General features: G+C 40.6%; 1 protein-coding gene across 1 annotated transcript in view; it reads left to right on the forward strand.

Annotated features, from left to right (window-relative positions):
- The first annotated feature begins 1,253 nt into the window (after positions 1 to 1,253).
- Positions 1,254 to 16,790, forward strand: part of KREMEN1 (kringle containing transmembrane protein 1) — a 29,669-nt gene continuing 14,132 nt past the window's right edge. Inside the window, exons 1-3 of the mRNA XM_072936025.1 lie at positions 1,254 to 1,497; positions 10,996 to 11,158; positions 14,004 to 14,095. Coding sequence (XP_072792126.1) covers positions 1,419 to 1,497; positions 10,996 to 11,158; positions 14,004 to 14,095 — 334 coding nt within the window. The 5' untranslated portion in view covers positions 1,254 to 1,418. The remainder of the gene's footprint in view (positions 1,498 to 10,995; positions 11,159 to 14,003; positions 14,096 to 16,790) is intronic.

The raw sequence follows: 16,790 nt of genomic DNA on the forward strand, positions 1-16,790 counted from the left end.
CTTTTCCTGACAAAGCAACTTTTAAAATGTTTTTTTTTAACTGTTAGTGTGGGGGTGTTTTTCACGTTGGTTGCTTCTTACCAAAGCTGTTCTATCATTACTAAAACGTCTCACAGGCCAGGTAAGAACTTCGTAGAAGTTTAGGCGATTGCTTGACATTACCACCTTGACACTTTGGTATGAAGGAAAACAAACAAACAAAAACCCCAAACCAAACAAACCACAAACCCAAACCCTATCTTCCGGCACGTGCATTTTCAGAACGCAAGGATGCTCCTTTCGGCTGGGGACCTGTTTGTGTCCTTCGCTCTGGGTGTGTGTTGCGCTGCAGGCGTGGGTGTCCCCTCACATCCCCGTGCCCGCCCGCCAATGTCCCGGGTCCCTGGGCGTGGTGGGCGCTTGTGGCTGGCCGTGTTCCTGTTTGTGTGGCTGTCTGTGCGGCTGTGTTGCTGTTTGTGTGGCTGTCTGTGTTCCTGTTGGTGTGGCTGGCTGGCTGTGCGGCTGTCCCTGTTCCTCTCCCTGCCACCCGCGGCCGGGACAGCGGCTCCCGCCCGGCCTCAGCTCCGCCAGCCTCGGGACGCGGCCTACGGCGGACACGGCGGCTTCAGCAGCCGCGCTGTTTGCTGCCAGCGCTCCCCGGCACGGCTCCGCCGCCCGGTCACTTCTGTGGGCCGGCTGGTGCCTCGTCACTTTTAGAACGACGCCTCAAATCGCAGCGTGCGGCGCTGGCACCTCGCCGCCCGCGGAGCCGCTCGTGTCCGCGTCTCTCAGAAAGTTTGCAGCGTTCCCTCCTTGTGCCCTGTCCCTCCGTGCCTTCGCGGCTTCAGGAGAGCAGAGCCGGGCTGCACCTGCGCTCGCCCATCGGCTGCGACACCCCCAGGACAGCCCAGCGGGCGGAGGGGCAGCGGCCGGCCGCGCCAGGCCCCGGGGCTGACGGGCTCTTGCCCGACCTCTTCCGCGGGACACTGGCTACGAGGGGAGTGACGAGAGCAAGGCTTGGGTTGCTGCTGGGATGGAGGAGTTTGTGTGTTTGTGTGTTTGTGTGTGTGTGTGTGTGTGTGTGTGTGAGTGTGTGTGTGTGGCGAGGCATCCCGGCCAGCGAGGAGGGCTCCGCGGGGCCAAAGCGCTGCCCCGGGGCTGCACGCCACCAGCCCGAACCTGTCGGTGTCAGAAGTGGAAGCGGCAGCCCTGCGGTCCCGCGCTGCAGCAGGTTGGGATGTCGGTCTCTATCTTTTCCTGTCACATGGCTGGTAATAGGATCCCTCATCTGCCACTCGGCACCTCGCCGGGGCGCACTTACAGGACACATGCTGTAGGGCCTCCGCTTCCCGCACTTTGCGCTCTTCCCGGCCGCCTGCCACCCCCGGAGAGCCGGGGCTGCCGCCTGCGAGCGCGGCGCGGCCCGGCGGCCGCTGCCTATGGAGCCTCCCGCCCTCGCCGCCGTCCTGGCCTTCTCCGGGCTGGCGCTGAGCTGCTGCCGGGAGCCCGTCCTGTCCGGTGAGTGCCGCTCCGCGGGGAGCCGGGATCGGGGCGCGATCGGGGCTGCTCCCCGAGCTGCTCGCCGGGCTGAGCAACGGGGGAGCGGGGCAGCCTCTGCCCGAGCTCCGCACACCCTCAGCCCGCCGCGGAAGGGCTCTGCCGGCCGGCAGCGCCTCTTCGAGGTCGCGACGACGTCCCTTCCTGCTCGCCGGAGCCGTGCCGGGCTCGAAGCTGCTCGTGCAAGCACGCAGCGGGTGATTTTCCGTGCAGTTCGTGGGTGTTTGAGGCTCTCCCCGGCTCAGCTCCTTGCTGAACTGGGAGCTAGGGATTTCCTATGAAAGCATGGTGTAAGAGAAAGAAGAGCAGCACGTCTCTCTGTTGAAGTGGTTCGATAGCTTGGGTCTGCGGAACGGAGGCAGTTAAAGGGAGAGGGGCGTGCGATTGTTTGTGTCACTGGGGGAAAAGCTGGGGCAGCAGAGCCAGAGCTTGAAGGGTGAGCATCCCGCCTGCCCGCAGTGTGCTGCCCCAGCTCCCGGCCAAGCCTGCGCTCCTCTCACCACTTAGGCTCTCGTTCAGCCCAAGAATCGGGGAAGCCTAAAGCTTCACTTCCTAAGGTGATTTTTCACTTAAAATTTCTAGACAGCCTTTTCTCCTCGTTTTAGTTGTTACTAATGATTTCAAGTACTATGGTTCTCCTCTGGTAAACATTGGCCATGCTTTGCAAGATCAGAAGTGGCAGTTCCAGATGGTCACAGCGTCAAAGGCATCAGATGTGTGGTCCTCCTGGATACATTTTGTGTATTCTTTATTGCTGTTTCTTCTTACAAAGTAGAATTTGCTCTACTTCTTCTTGAACACATAGTTGCTCATCAAGTTTTTGTAGATGTGCCTAATTAGATCTGGAAAATACTTGCATAGCCGTTTTCAGGGAATAAAAAACTTTTTACAAGAAAAAGTTCTGGTAAGTTTTACTTCTTTGCAGAAGTAAAACATGAGAGTATTTTCAGATAAGAGTTTAGAGAGCTGCCTAGACAGGGACCATGTCTAAGAGTCCATTCCCAGTACCATTAGGACATGCTTGGTGCACACACTGGATACTCCTTTCTTTGCTTAGGTTGAAGAATGTTTGCTTGTAAGGTTTCTGAACAGAACACTCCATGTCTCTCACAGAGGGCTGTGTGACAGCAAGTGGAGGATATGGCTCAGAATGAACGTTTGGCTGGTAAAGAGGACAGAAATGCCTGAGCACAAGCAGCTGGGGCAGGGGGAGGAGGGAAGAGTATATAATGCCTCCAAATGAAGGTGTAGAAAAGGAGAATGGATCTAGAAAGCACTGCCATTTATGTGTCTTTTGCTAAAGAACCTAGAAACAGTTCAAATACAGCAACTTGTAATTTGTATGGCATGTACAGGATCTGCAGAGTTCCTAATCTGCACAAGGTACACATCAGGGTCTTTGTCTTGACCCTTAATCCCACAGAACTGAAATAGGATCAGCTGTGTCAGGTTGCACTTGGAACTAGCAGAATTCTGAAATGACAAACATTACTATTGCTTTTGGAAGGCAGTTTGTAGTATGGTATGTTTTTAATGCCTATTCCTTGTTTTGGTTTTTTAATGCATGTCCTTATATGCTTATTGTAAAGTGCAGTCAAAAGAAAGACTCTGTCATCATAATTTGCTAAGATAGGAGAAAAACTTCTGGAATTACTATATGAAAAATTACTCCAGTTGTCAGAAATGAAAGTGAATTAACAACCAATTTTGCACATAGTACTATGGTACTTTGCACGTAATGTTTCTGCTTTGCCATGCGATGTTTAACAGTTTCTATTAATTCAAGCACCGACATTTCTGCATTCAAACCTTGGCATTTGTGCATTCAAACATCAGCCATACATGATTTCTCAAGTGGATCAGAAATAAGAAGTGTGTGGATAGATTACCTACCATTAAAGGACTGTTTGAATTTGGTGAGTTTTGTGTTACAAGGCCAAAGAAATGGAAATCCCTTCAGCAAATGTTAGTCTTGGTGAACAAATGTTATTTTATATACTCAGTGCAATAAGTTATAATTTCTAGTTTCTGTATTTATACCATTCATTTAATTTCCCCATCAGAAATGTATGTGATTATCAATCTCTTTTTCCTTTTTGTTTTCTTTCCATTTAGCAATACTGAGTCACCATGTCCTTGGTTTTTTCCCAGCTGAGTCTTTCCTTTGAGCTGTTATTCCAGCCTTCTCTTACAAACCTGGTATCTCTTGTCATCTTATTCTGTCTATGCCTTGGTGATTCAGAGAAGCAGTTCTACTTGATATGCCATAAGCAAGCCTCATGAAAATACTTTAAAAAGCAATTTTTTTTTTTAACTAGGCGGATAGGGGATGAAATAGTCAGACATTTCAGCATATCATGCTTGTACATGCATAGACCATAACTCAAAATCCAGAGTTATGTGAATGGATTTAAGCAGGATGGAGCCAAAGAAGTAGGAGGGAGGCTGGGATTACATGCTGCCAGCTGCAAAATGTTCATTTTTGTCATATCACACCATAATGGTTGTGCAACTGACCACTCCCTTCATCCACACAGTGGCTATGGCCCATCCTGATAAAATTGCCAAAGGGATTCAGCCTGCCACACTTGACAAGGGAACAACAGTTTTAAAACTTCACAAAGAAAGAAAACAAATGGGTGTATTAAGGAACAGAAATTCTTACGAGGTCACATCACGCATTCTTACTTCCAGTGATAAAGAATCACAAGGCAAGCAAGTGTGTTTGCATCTTGTGGCTGAGGACCAGCCAGCAGCTGCAAAGCTCTGGCTAATACAGCATGTTTGTATTGTACAAATAAAAAGACAAAAGGGACAGAATACATTTAGAAATAATGGGAGCTGTCTCTTTTGCTCATAACCTAACTTGCCTGCTTCCAACATGTTCCAGAAAAGATCTGGCCAGACAGATTTTTTTTTTTAACAAAAAAAGTGATGGAAAGTAATTACCTTGATGATTAGAGTCAAAATTTCACAAGGATAGCAAGTTCACATATATGACAGCTCACACACTGCCAGAGAACACAAGTATCAGCTCTTCATGTCTGTACATTTCCAGGAATGTACATTTTTACAAGACAGATGCTTCAGTCAAGGTTTGATCAAATCTCAGGTGGTATAATTCAAGTATAATCAGACACTCACTGTGGCTACTCTCTGGCTTAGAGCAATGCTAATTAGGTCTCTAATTCTAACTAGCAATTCTTGCATTTGCAAGTCCTGCATTTGAGGACTTTCAAGAATTGTCTGTGTGTGTGTTTGCATGGATATGTAGAATGAGCAGGATACAATTCTTAAACTACATGTGGAGTGCCTCCACATTGTAAACGAAAAAATGATCAGCTAATCAATTGCCCTCATGGCATCACATCAAAATTTAACTGTCTGGTTTAAGAAATGGAGAGTTGTTTCCTAGGAACTTTGAAAATTGCAATTTTAAACAAAGATAATTCTTTTTGATGGTTTTCCTTTGGCTTATATCAACTGTTCTGTTGTGGGGGGTTCTTGCTGTTATGGCACAGACACAGAAGCCTGATAGTTTTGATGAGGGGTCATACTATATTAGTATGAATTGGAATAGAAAAGTATTGAAATGTAAAAATAATACACTATTTTTTACTCAGTAGAGCTAAATCAGCCTTATCCTTCCCACAAGCATTTATTTTGCATCATAACATAATATGGAATGAGATTTCTTTTTTTTTTTCCTGGCCATTCATATGATAGTATGCAAATTAACTTTTGGTTCAGTCGATAAAACTGCATCTTCAAAGAAAACCATTGCAATGCTAAAAATATTTTTAATAATGACCACAGAAGCCATATTTGTGTCTTTCATCTCCTGAAGCTTCTTCTGGTTTTAATCAGTGTTCCCACATGAAGAACTGTGGCAACCTATGATAATAGAATCCCTATTCACATCTCTAGGGAAACAAAAATGTTCTCATTTGAAGAAGGTGATGTGGTGTTCTGCCCCTTCCAGCCGTGGGCCCCTGTCTCTGTCACTGCCGGGGTATCTTGGCATCAGTTAAGTGGTTTCTGTCCTTTCCTCTGTGCGTTACTTTCTCATTGAAGTGTTTCTGCTGTCTAATTATACCCTTTCAATCAAATTAGAGACTGCAGCATCTGGTTAGTGCCTGTAACTGTTGCCATCTGCACCTAGATACAGTGCTTTCATTTAAGGAGGAGTGCTTAAATTGCAATCTCCAGCAAGAGCTAGGGCAGTTTAGATAGAATGGAAATGACTTAAAATTATTCTTGGAATACTCTGCAAGCACATGCATCAGGCAACCCACACTGAGTCACTATCGGACCTGGCACCCTTGGTTTCATACCCTTATATTCTGCTTAAGCATTTTCCTGACTTCTCTAAAAGGCTGTAGGAAAAACAAGTGAAAACTGAGCAGGCAGTTATACCACGTAAATTCAAGGAACCTTTAATTTTTGGTCCAACCTTACATTTAATTACACTGCTGTAATGAAACCCAAGATTTAAATAGTAGCCACTTTCATTTATATTTCATTAATCTGCAGATCTTTAAAAGAAAACCTTGCTTTTTGTTGGGCAGTAGGTGGTAGGATAATTTCTGGCTTGGGTAGGCTTGTTTCAGGTTGATAATTGTTGTCAGTCTCTCTGACATTACTCAGTGCTCCAAGTAGCTATGAAAACATTAAGCAAAGTGGTTTGGTTTGGGTTTTTTTTTTCTCTCCAGTGGAATAGGAAGAAGTTTGTCATTCTGAATTTTCAGTCTCAAAAGCTATGTACAGACCTCAAACTTGGAAAGTACTCTAAGAAGTCATTTGAACCATCCTGAAACCTCCATCCCTTCAGTCTGCAATTTGTAGTGTCTCTAGATAGATGTCTTTGAGAAAATCATTGGAAGCCAGTGCAGACACTGAAATGTCAGTGATTTATCATCAGTAAAACATCAGGCTGTTATAGTCTGCACTACCTTAATTTTTCAAATGATCCTAAAGTGGCGCCCATGTGGAGTGCAGGCAGCCATGCAGTCCCAAAGTAACAAAGGAAAATGATCATTGTAAAGTCCCTACATTGAAGAAGAAACCGACACAGATGGAAAGAATTTCTACAACAGCTGCTGTTTGATCTTCCAAATGTTGATCTGGCTCTAATAAAACTAATTGTGAACCTGTATCACACACTGAGTATTCACTTACAGTGGACAACATCCCTAGTCTTGTTTTCTGCTTTTTTGTTCTAGCAGTTGTCACTCAGTACATACTTACCTAGTCTCAGCATTCATTTCAAAATAAGTTACTTGCTGTCAACCATGGCACCTGATGTGTTGAAAACAAAACAGCCCTGACAACAAAATGCTGTCTGTGATTTCTCACCAAGGCTCATGAACATTGGCCTGAACAGCATCTGTTGGAACCTTTTGTGACTAGAACCACTGCAAAGGTTCTCTGATTAATTATCTCTGATTAATCTCTGATTAATTCTGTTTACAGACATCCCCATGACACAGCAGAAGCAGCAGGGTCATTAGGCAGTTAATTGAGTGAAATCATCATGGACACTGATTCTAATCACAGATTTGACATAAGCCTCTTCTTCGGACTGTATCTGAAACCCAGCTGACTAAGATCTTAGAAGTATGAGGTCACACACTTCTAGATTTGAGTGGTCACAGCTTTCTTCATGTCCTGTCTGAAACTCTGGTGTTTTAGTAGGGGTTTATAGCTGACAGGATAGTCTGGGCCTTGCATGCCTGAACAAAATCCACGTGGCAAATCTATCAAGCACAGTGGCAACCTGATGCCTTCTTGGGGGCTGTCAGCTGTAGTGTCCACAAGGTGTTTGTCCTTGCCACTGGGAGAGGACTTGGATACAGACCTGTCACAGTTTACCATAATCTTACAAAACTTCAAGGAAAAAGGCTTGCTGAAATTCAGAGAACCGGTATGAATTTTCTTGAGTCTGATGTTACAGTTCTGATGTTACATTCCAAGTGAGGGACTTCATACCCTAAAATGTCATGGAAGTATCACTCAACCTGAGGGTGCCACAACACAGAGAGGTGGTTTTTGCTGGTTGATTTACTCTTTCCCCCTCTCTTTTGCATAACCTACCGAAGAGAAATCAGGTGTTTTGAATAAGCTAAAGAGTTTTATCAGCAGTGTTCAGTCCAGTCTTTTCTGACTTTAATGTAGATGACATCATCTGAATTAGTTTTGTGCAGACAAATCAAGGGGACCTTTTTTTAAGCTTATGTTTTCACAGAATTATTGCACCAGGATGGAGGTTCTAACCTCCTGTTCTCCAGAATCTTAGGGCTTGGATTTGAAATAGAGGGCAGTGGCCTTTCTGCAGACAAAACATGCACCTTCAGCACATTGGGAGTATTAATTTCATGGTGAAATCACTAAGGTAGTGTCTTGGCTGTCATGCAGCAAAATATGATGAAATCATTGCATGTGATAAACAGAAGAATTTTTTAGTTGTTGCCAAGTAGTGCTTACTCTAAAATCGAGGACTTTTCAGTTTCCCATGCTTAGCCAGTGAACAGTGCACAAGAAGCCAGGAGGGAGCTTAGCAAGGACAACTGACCTGATTTTTTCAAATGCCAATATTTATTTGAAAACATTGCACTCTCATGCTATGGCAAAATCGTTATTAATCCTTAAGAAAATCCAAATTCCCTGTAACACAAAAGGTCTTATATTTCATTTGATAACAGCTGCTAAATTCCATGACTTAAAGTTTTCACTTCAGTGTTTCAGGGATAATCAATGATTTTTCGTGGTACCTCACTGCCTCCCATTTCCACATCCATATCTAAGCCAGGGGAGCTTTGTTACCACTCAGCTGAAACATTTGCACCAAATCTCTTGATAGCACAAAGGAACACAGGGGCACGGATACAGCTACCTATTGTCTGAGGCACAAAAAGCTGCAGTTAAGAGGAATGAAGAGAGATAGGTAGGCTAGATAGGCTCTGACTCTTCTTTTTTTTTCTTAAAGTGCAGTGAGGTTTGAAAAAATCAGTTAAAAAAAGCTGACATGAAAATCTAAGTCAGTCACTACTTCAAGTTAAAGCATGGGCCAGTCTTAGCAGATCCTAAAATGGACTGAAGTTAACTTCAGTTTAGTTTGTGTGCCAGACTAAATTCAGGTATTGTAGCATTCTTTAAATTTCTGAGTAGATGGAAGTACATATAGCTTTTCATTAAGGAGTGAGAAGCCAAAAAAAAAAAAAAAAGCAGAAAGCTAACATAGATATCTTTTCTGGATGTTCTTATCACTTTTCACAAATACTTTTTGTTGCTTATTATTTTGCTTATATTTGGATAACATTTTTCTCTCTTTTCTGCTAAAATTCATCAGCTTGTATTTTTCATCTATAACCTACAAAAGCTTTGATATTAACTGCAAAGCAAAAGAGGTACTGAAGAAAGTTGCAACACAGTCATGACCTTAAAGTGGGTTTTTTTCATGTTTACACAAATATCTGTGGTGGCCTGACTACTGGAAACTCAGATTTGCATTTTTAAGCAAATGCATGCAGCCCACCTGTTTTGTTAAGGCAGGTAAATTACAGCAAGGAGGAGTATTGACCTGAAGCTTGTTTTTGTTAACTTATACAGCTTTCTGTCCACAGATGATAGCAGAATACATTAATGGCTTTGCAGACACCTCTTCTGCGTGCCTTCAGCAACAAAATTTCATTTAATAGAAATCCAAACTTGCCTAGGCACGAAAATGAACAGGGAAAGCAAAAACCATTGTCTTTCATCTGCTGTGTAATAGAACTCTGAAATAATTATTATAATTGTACCATTCTGATATTTGTGAGCCCAGACTAAACTAATTTCAGAAGCATGGATTTAATAATACATTTTTCCTTCTTCTACAGTAGTTCTAAACAGAAAAACAGTGTACTGTTAATATCAGAACTAAAATGTGGGTGGGTTTTTTTTTCTTCTTCCAACTGCAGCCACACAGGTCTTTCTAGACTTGTTTTGTAAGTCAGATTTCATGAGGGACACCTGAGATCAGCACATACTTCAGCACTCTCCCACTCCCTCAGGGCAGTAGAACATCTCTGCAGCTGCAATATGGTTTCTACAAAGAAAACTATCAGATGAAACAGGAGGTTTCACAGCCTGTAGTTAGCAGAAAGCTAATTTTCAATAAATATCTCCAGTAATGCTGTCCAATACAAAGAAATGTTTACAGCAGTATAATGCAGCAGTTTTAATTCTGTCACAGTCTGTTAAGTTTTAATCGTATTCTTAAATAAATCCAAGGATGATAAATGTTAGCAACTATTAATTATAAGCAGGATGGACTTATTTATGTTAAACTGATTATAATGATTCTTCCTGGAAGATAATCCCAGAATGGTTGAGATGAAAGTGACCTCTGGAGGTCATGTTGTCCAACTGCTGTGCTCAAGCACAGTCACCTAAAGCAGGTTGCCCAGGACCATGTCCAGGTGGCTTTGGAATATCTCCAAGGATGGAGATTCTACAGCCTCGCTGGGCAACTTGTTGCCGTGCTCTGCCACACTTACATTGCATAATTTTATCAAAAATGCTTGGCAATTTCAGCAAAAGTAAAATTGTTCATGCATTTGGATATCTGTTTCATCAGATGTCCAATGAACGTGTCCGTGTCCATGTCCATGGCAGGGGGATTGGAACTTTAAGGATGATCTTTAAGGTCCCTGTCATCCTGAACAATTCTGTGATTAACAAGGCCCAGCAAAACCAGGCAGCATGAAATTAGTAGTTCAGCTAAGAAAGGGCTAATGTGTTTAGTGAAATCATTCTCTACTTTGGTTTCTAACTTGCAGAGTATGAGGAGGCTAGGAAAACAAATTAAGTGGGAAAAAATATGAGGGAGGCAGAAGAATACTGACCCATACTTTCTATCTGAAAGTATTTAGTAGCAAATCACAGTATTGTGATTATACTCTGCGAAGGAGGTCCCTTTCTAAGGCAATTCAATCTGTAAGAATTTTTCTTAATCAGAATGTACACGTTGGTAAGATCCATGCTTACAAAATCTTCACTTTATAAAGTACAGATAGTCACAAGTTTAGCTGAAGTGGCATGAGATTTTGGTTAATATGCTGATAAGTAGCAGACTGATAATGTCATATGATTTCATCTTTGGAAAATCAACAAGTCATAGAGTCATCCTCATGAGTAAAACACAAGAAAAACAGTAAAAAAATATTATGTTACTCAGAAAATGCATGTTAATTGTGTAAACTCTTCGGACCTGTCTTATACATTTGTTTATTAAAGTAATGACATCATAATCTCTTGAAGAAAGGTTTGACTGAGAGAAAGCTTAAATCCCAGCCAGCATCTTTAGCTGCCTAAACAATGCAGGAAACATAGTCCATTGGATATGGGGTGGAGGGAGAGGGAAGAACAAACACTAAACCTACATACATTCTTTCTTTTTCCATTTCTCTTTTTTCCCAGAATGCTATACAGCAAATGGGGCTGACTACCGTGGCACTCAGAACCAGACCTCCCAAAATGCAGGGAAACCGTGTCTTTTTTGGAATGAGACCTTTGAGCATCCTTATAATACTGTGAAATATCCCAATGGGGAGGGAGGGCTTGGAGAGCATAACTACTGCAGGTAAGAAATATCACATTGCTTTAACATTGCCTGAATAACCAGTGTTACTTCAAGCAGTTGACAGAAAATTAGGAATTGTCCTGTCATGCAGTGAAGAATGTCAGAACCGTGGGTACCTAACACTTTTTGGTTTACCCTGTTATCAGTACCCTGAATCTATCAGCACCATTAGTAGAATAACTTTTTCAACCCAGCTCCCACACTTTTTCAGCAGTCCCTATCATGTGTCCAAATTATAAGGTGGCATGACAGAGAAAGACTATAGATTACATAAATGAAAAGGTGGAATAAAACAAATATAGAAGTACAGCAGTACATTGACTGTCTGGAGGAGTCACTGGATGGTTTTTATCCTCACACATAAGCCTGGTTCTGTTACACTTCCCAAGTTTTGTGCTAAAGTGTTCTGATAATGGAAGTTTATGTAGTCACTAAAAATTCTAAGTGAGCATCAGTGATTTAGAGTTATTTGAATTCAGAAGCTCATCTGTCAGGGGTTACAATACCAAATTAAGCCATGGCAGATGCGCTTCTTTTTTCCTTGCCTTCTAGAGAAAGTCCTCTGTAACTGTGGAGAGAACTTAGAACAAAGCTTAAATAAGAACTTCAGAATTTAGGAGCCAAATTTGAACTTAAGTTCAGAGATGTTTAGGGTCTGCAGGCTTCTTTTGAACTCTGTGTCTCAGCAGGCATACTAATACAGAGCTGGGAAAAATATAGTGGCCACTGAATTCTTTCTGATACAAATAGCAGAATCAAGAATGTAATTGTGATAGTTGCTGTGTGGCAATATTCTAGACAGGCTGTATCTACAGGATCTTACTTTTGGCAGTCATCTTTGGCTAATATTTTGGTTAGTACAAAGCAAAACATGTACAAGCTGTGCAAAAACATGCATGAGAAACTGAATGTTTATGCAGATACTCAAAAAACACTTACTTGAAACTTGCTTTACCTAGCAAATGAGAACTTGGTAAATGCTACAAGGAGCAAGAAACCTATAATCTGATAGGTAAACCTGAGAAATTACTTAATTACCAAAGAGCTTTTTTACCTGAGTCTGCTAGGTATTAGATTATCCTCATTTTTTTCCTTATATCACTTGGCCTAGAAATATTCTTACAGGTGTATGGAATGACAGTCCTAACTAATGGATGACTTTTAACTTCACATTCACTTGAAAGACAGCTTGGAAAGTCACAAAGAGTGCCAGAGTGTATCTATAGCATGCAAATGTTGTTGAGGCCTGTGATACAGCTGTTTGAGCTCTTTCTCTGACATTCATCTGCTTGATGACAATGGACAAGTTGATTTTCCCTTTTCTCAGGCAGCACGTACCTCACAAGGCTTTCTTTAAGGCATAATACATCGCTATGAGATTTGATTTTGGGGACAACATTTGAACAATCAAATTTTACACTTGAAGTATTAATCAGAAGCATGTTACCTCTCCATGGGTGGTCCTTACTTGGAATATTTTGTTTACTGCAAGACACCCTGTCAAGATGGCAATGCTTCATAGCGTTCCACTCACTTCAACCGTAACAAAATTATGAGGACTGAAATTTTTGGAGATTTTGAAAGGCAGAGAGTTGTTTTCTAACTCCCATGCACTTCTGAGGTTGAAGACAAAGATTTCTAAAGATATTCATGATGTTTCTCTCCAATTTCCTCGCATTTTTAAGGCATTTATGTGTAGAGTGCCATTCTCATGATTGAATTCCAGACATACGGTTTCTGTCATGAAGATGTAATTGCAAAAGTTCCTGTAACTCTGGAAACAAGGGAAAATTGGTATGTTCAAGTACAAGCTTCACTTGGTTTCAGTCTTCCACTTTTTTTAGCTACTGGAGGTTCTTGTATTACACCTAAATTCCTAGCATAGCTAGTCTTAGACTTTCCTGGTCCACTGCCTCTACTAATCTTTTTGAAAGCCTAACTAGCAACATTTTAGTCATCTAAACTGCACTCAACTCACCAGTTGTTTTCAGCAGTCTGCTATTTGACCAAAAAACATCCACAGAATTTCTAAAATTGGATCTCCCACAAAAGAGTTGTTAATAGGCATAAATGACAACATGCAGCTGAACTGACACTTCAGTAGGGCTGTGTCATTAATAGAATTCATGCCAAAGCACATGATAAAAAGATTGCAACTGGTCCTACTTAAAAGAAAAAGTCATATTTCAACCTGACTGTCCAAAATAAGAATTTGTTCTTTTAAATAGATCTTTGCAATGTGAATAGCCTTTCACAGTGTATATAGAAAAACTTTAAATAACCTAATGACTAATTAGGTATGCATTTGTAAGCAGTGCTACACAACAGCAAATAATTATAAAAATAGTGATCATCATCATGTACATATATGGAATTTACCATCAATATAAAGAGATCACTGGAATGGATTTAGTCAGTTTTATTGAAAGGGAAGAAAATAATTCAGTCTTTCCCAGAAGCCTTTATCAACTAAGTGTTTTTATCACTATACACACAAAAAGCTAGAGTCTGGACTATTTTGTACCAAGGCAGAAAATCAAGTTTATGAGTCTATGGAACCTGTACACAGGACATGGGGCAGAAAATCTTCCTCTCTGTCAGTACTGACCAGAAATAGCTCTGCACCTTTTAACATTAGAGTAAAACAAAGCTATATTTTAGACATTACTAGCATTTAATGCTTGATGAATACTGTAATAACCAAAGCTGTCTAAACTTTCTGACAATGAACAACTTTGCATTTTTCGGTAGGTACAAGAGCAAAAATTGTAATGCCATTGAAGCTCAATAAGATTGATTTTTTGGTGTGGTTTTGAAAAAAATTGATGAATTTTTTCTCTTTCAGAAACCCCGATGGGGATGTCAGCCCATGGTGCTATATTGCAGAACATGAAGATGGAATATACTGGAAATACTGTGAGATTCCATCCTGCCGAAGTAAGAGCAATTTTTTTAGGCCTGCGTCTCAGTTGAGCAGAGATTGGCAGTAACACAACAGTGGGTAGTGATTTCCAAACACAAACTAGGATAAAGCAAAACAGCTTATTTTCAGTTGCAGACTAAGGTGTATTTTAAACAGGTTTCTTAGATTTAATGACAAGCTGACTGAATTATTCCTCCACTGTTATCCTTTTCATTTTATCTCAGAATTACTGGATTATTTATTTACAAATAATGCTGTATGATAGGGAATCACACAAAACTTGGGAAGTATTGCTAGCTCTTTGAATCCATAGATCATTAATTTATTAAAATCTAGAGGACGAAAAGAAAGGAAAGTTTTTACAAGGTATTTATGTGTCTATCCATTGCAATTAGCTCACATAATGAATTACATTAATTTAATGTAGAGTAACCTACACAGAATTGCTTGGAGGAAACATTAAAAGAATATGAGAGGACACAGTGAAAAGGTGCTATATGAGAACTCTGGAGTAGAATTCTGCCTCTGGCAGGTGCAGATACTTAACATTGCTGTGAAACCACAACCTGGACTTTGATTTTTTTTTTTAATCAGATAATTTGCAAGCTACTCACATGAAGCTTCTTTCCAGAATTTAATATTTTTCATATATTCTATTTTTTACTTAGTCCACAATGTCATGATTTGTGTCAGTATCTTCCAAAATTTTCTTTCCCAAATCACATTCTTTAAAATATGCCCAAATACTAAGATAACATTCTAGTGTTGAATGTTAACAAGCAACCATAGCTACATATTTTAATAAGTCTAATCATTAATGTCTTCACTTGCTTTCCTAACTTCTTTTGTGCAAGTATCCTCTGTTTCTAAGGCATAACTCAGGTCTTCACTGCTAAGCACCAGAGCAGGTGTCCATTTGTACATATTTGATTGGAAGTACATTTCTTACTTGAAGTTAAGAAAACAAAACCAGACAAGAAACATGGAGCTGAAGTGATTTTTTTAAACTTTTTTCTCAGCTTTGTTGTTTTAGTTTTATGAATGTGAATGACTCACATCTTCATGCTAGGCAAACAAATACATAAGTGTGACCTTGAGACTGATGCCTTTCACCTAGACTGAAATACAGATTAAGGAGTCTAATTTAAATAACACAAAATCATTCAACACTCTGATATTCATTTTTCAGAGGACATGTTACTCTTATTTTTCTAATATACCAGGTATGATTTAAGAAACTTGACTCTCCTAATTAAGAAATTTAACTTGGTCTAAAATGAAAGAATGTGCATTTTCTTTAAAGACCACAGATGTTAACAAATTATCTGGATATGACACGAGGAAAAAAAGCTGAAAGGCAAATTCTCTCCACTCCATTTGTTCTACACAAAGGATCCTTTTAAAACCAGCCTCGCTCATTTTCTCTGTGGTGGGGAGAAGAGGATTTAAACTTGGACACTTACTTGCACAGATAATCCAGACTTACATTTACAAAATGTCCTTTTGACCAGTAGCAGCTGCTTCAAGCATTGCACTGAAACTTGATACTAGAAAAAGGAATTGCAGCAATTTAGAGCAAACTGTACATTGCAAGCCCATCCAAATCTTAATACAAACCTCATGGTTTATGAAGCTGTGTAAAAAAATCTTTTATTCTTCACCAGACTTTCTGTTTTCAGTAAGCATGATGCTATGTCATAGGACCATCAAAGTATCTTGTGAAGTGCACAATACAAAACTTGACTTTTGTGATGGAGCAAGAAAGCAATTATTTAAAAAAAAACTATTTGAAAATTTTTAGAGAAAAATTTCTTATATAAGCTTCTTTTCCTTGATGATATTTACTACTAGGAAAGTATCTGGAACATAAGTTACCTATTAAATGTGCCCACATAATACCATGGCAGTGCCAGCAACATGAAGCATCTTGATTGCCTAGAGAGATTTGCACGCAATGATTCATCTGAGCAATAATTAAGAATCTACAGTTAAGAACTTTTCATTATGGTGATGAATTCACATGATTATCTCATATGTCTCATTCCCTAATATTTATACATAACACTACATGCTTCAGTCAGAAATGTGTTCTGACATTCTGAGGAGGTAAGGTACAGAATTTAGCAGTGTTGGATAAAGATGGATGAGCACAATCACAGAAGACAGTGGTAGTTATTCCAGGAGGAGCTTTGTCTTCCCTTTTCCTCCTCTCTCCTTTTTCATTTCTGCTAAGCAGACTGGAATGGACAGAAACAAAATAAAAGGCAAGACTTCAGCTCTGCGTGCTGAGAGAACATGTGCATCTCACATGGAGGATTCAGAACTGAATGCTTCAGATGGTTTGTTTGCAGTGTTGCAGCTATCCCTGACTTCTTTGGTCTCCTTGTTAATGAGGTTAGGTTTAAGTTCAAAGGAAATAACAACTTACACTTCCAAAATGTGAAAGAAAGAAAGATTTGCTATGCCACTTAACTACATCGTCATGTTTATCATTCACATGACTCTCTCCCCATAAACAGATTTCATTACTGGAATCTTATTTCCAGTGTGCATGTATGTAATGTAATAAATCTGAGTGAAATATGGACGAGGTGTTAAATGGCAGGGCCAGGTAAGTTATGCAAAGCTATATGGAACACAGGAACAAGGACAGCTCAAACCATTTGTGCAAAAATCTAGGAGGCTCTTCAAAGACAGCTAAATGAGCAT

Source organism: Taeniopygia guttata, chromosome 15, assembly GCF_048771995.1.
Source record: "Taeniopygia guttata chromosome 15, bTaeGut7.mat, whole genome shotgun sequence".
NCBI lineage: Eukaryota > Metazoa > Chordata > Aves > Passeriformes > Estrildidae > Taeniopygia > Taeniopygia guttata.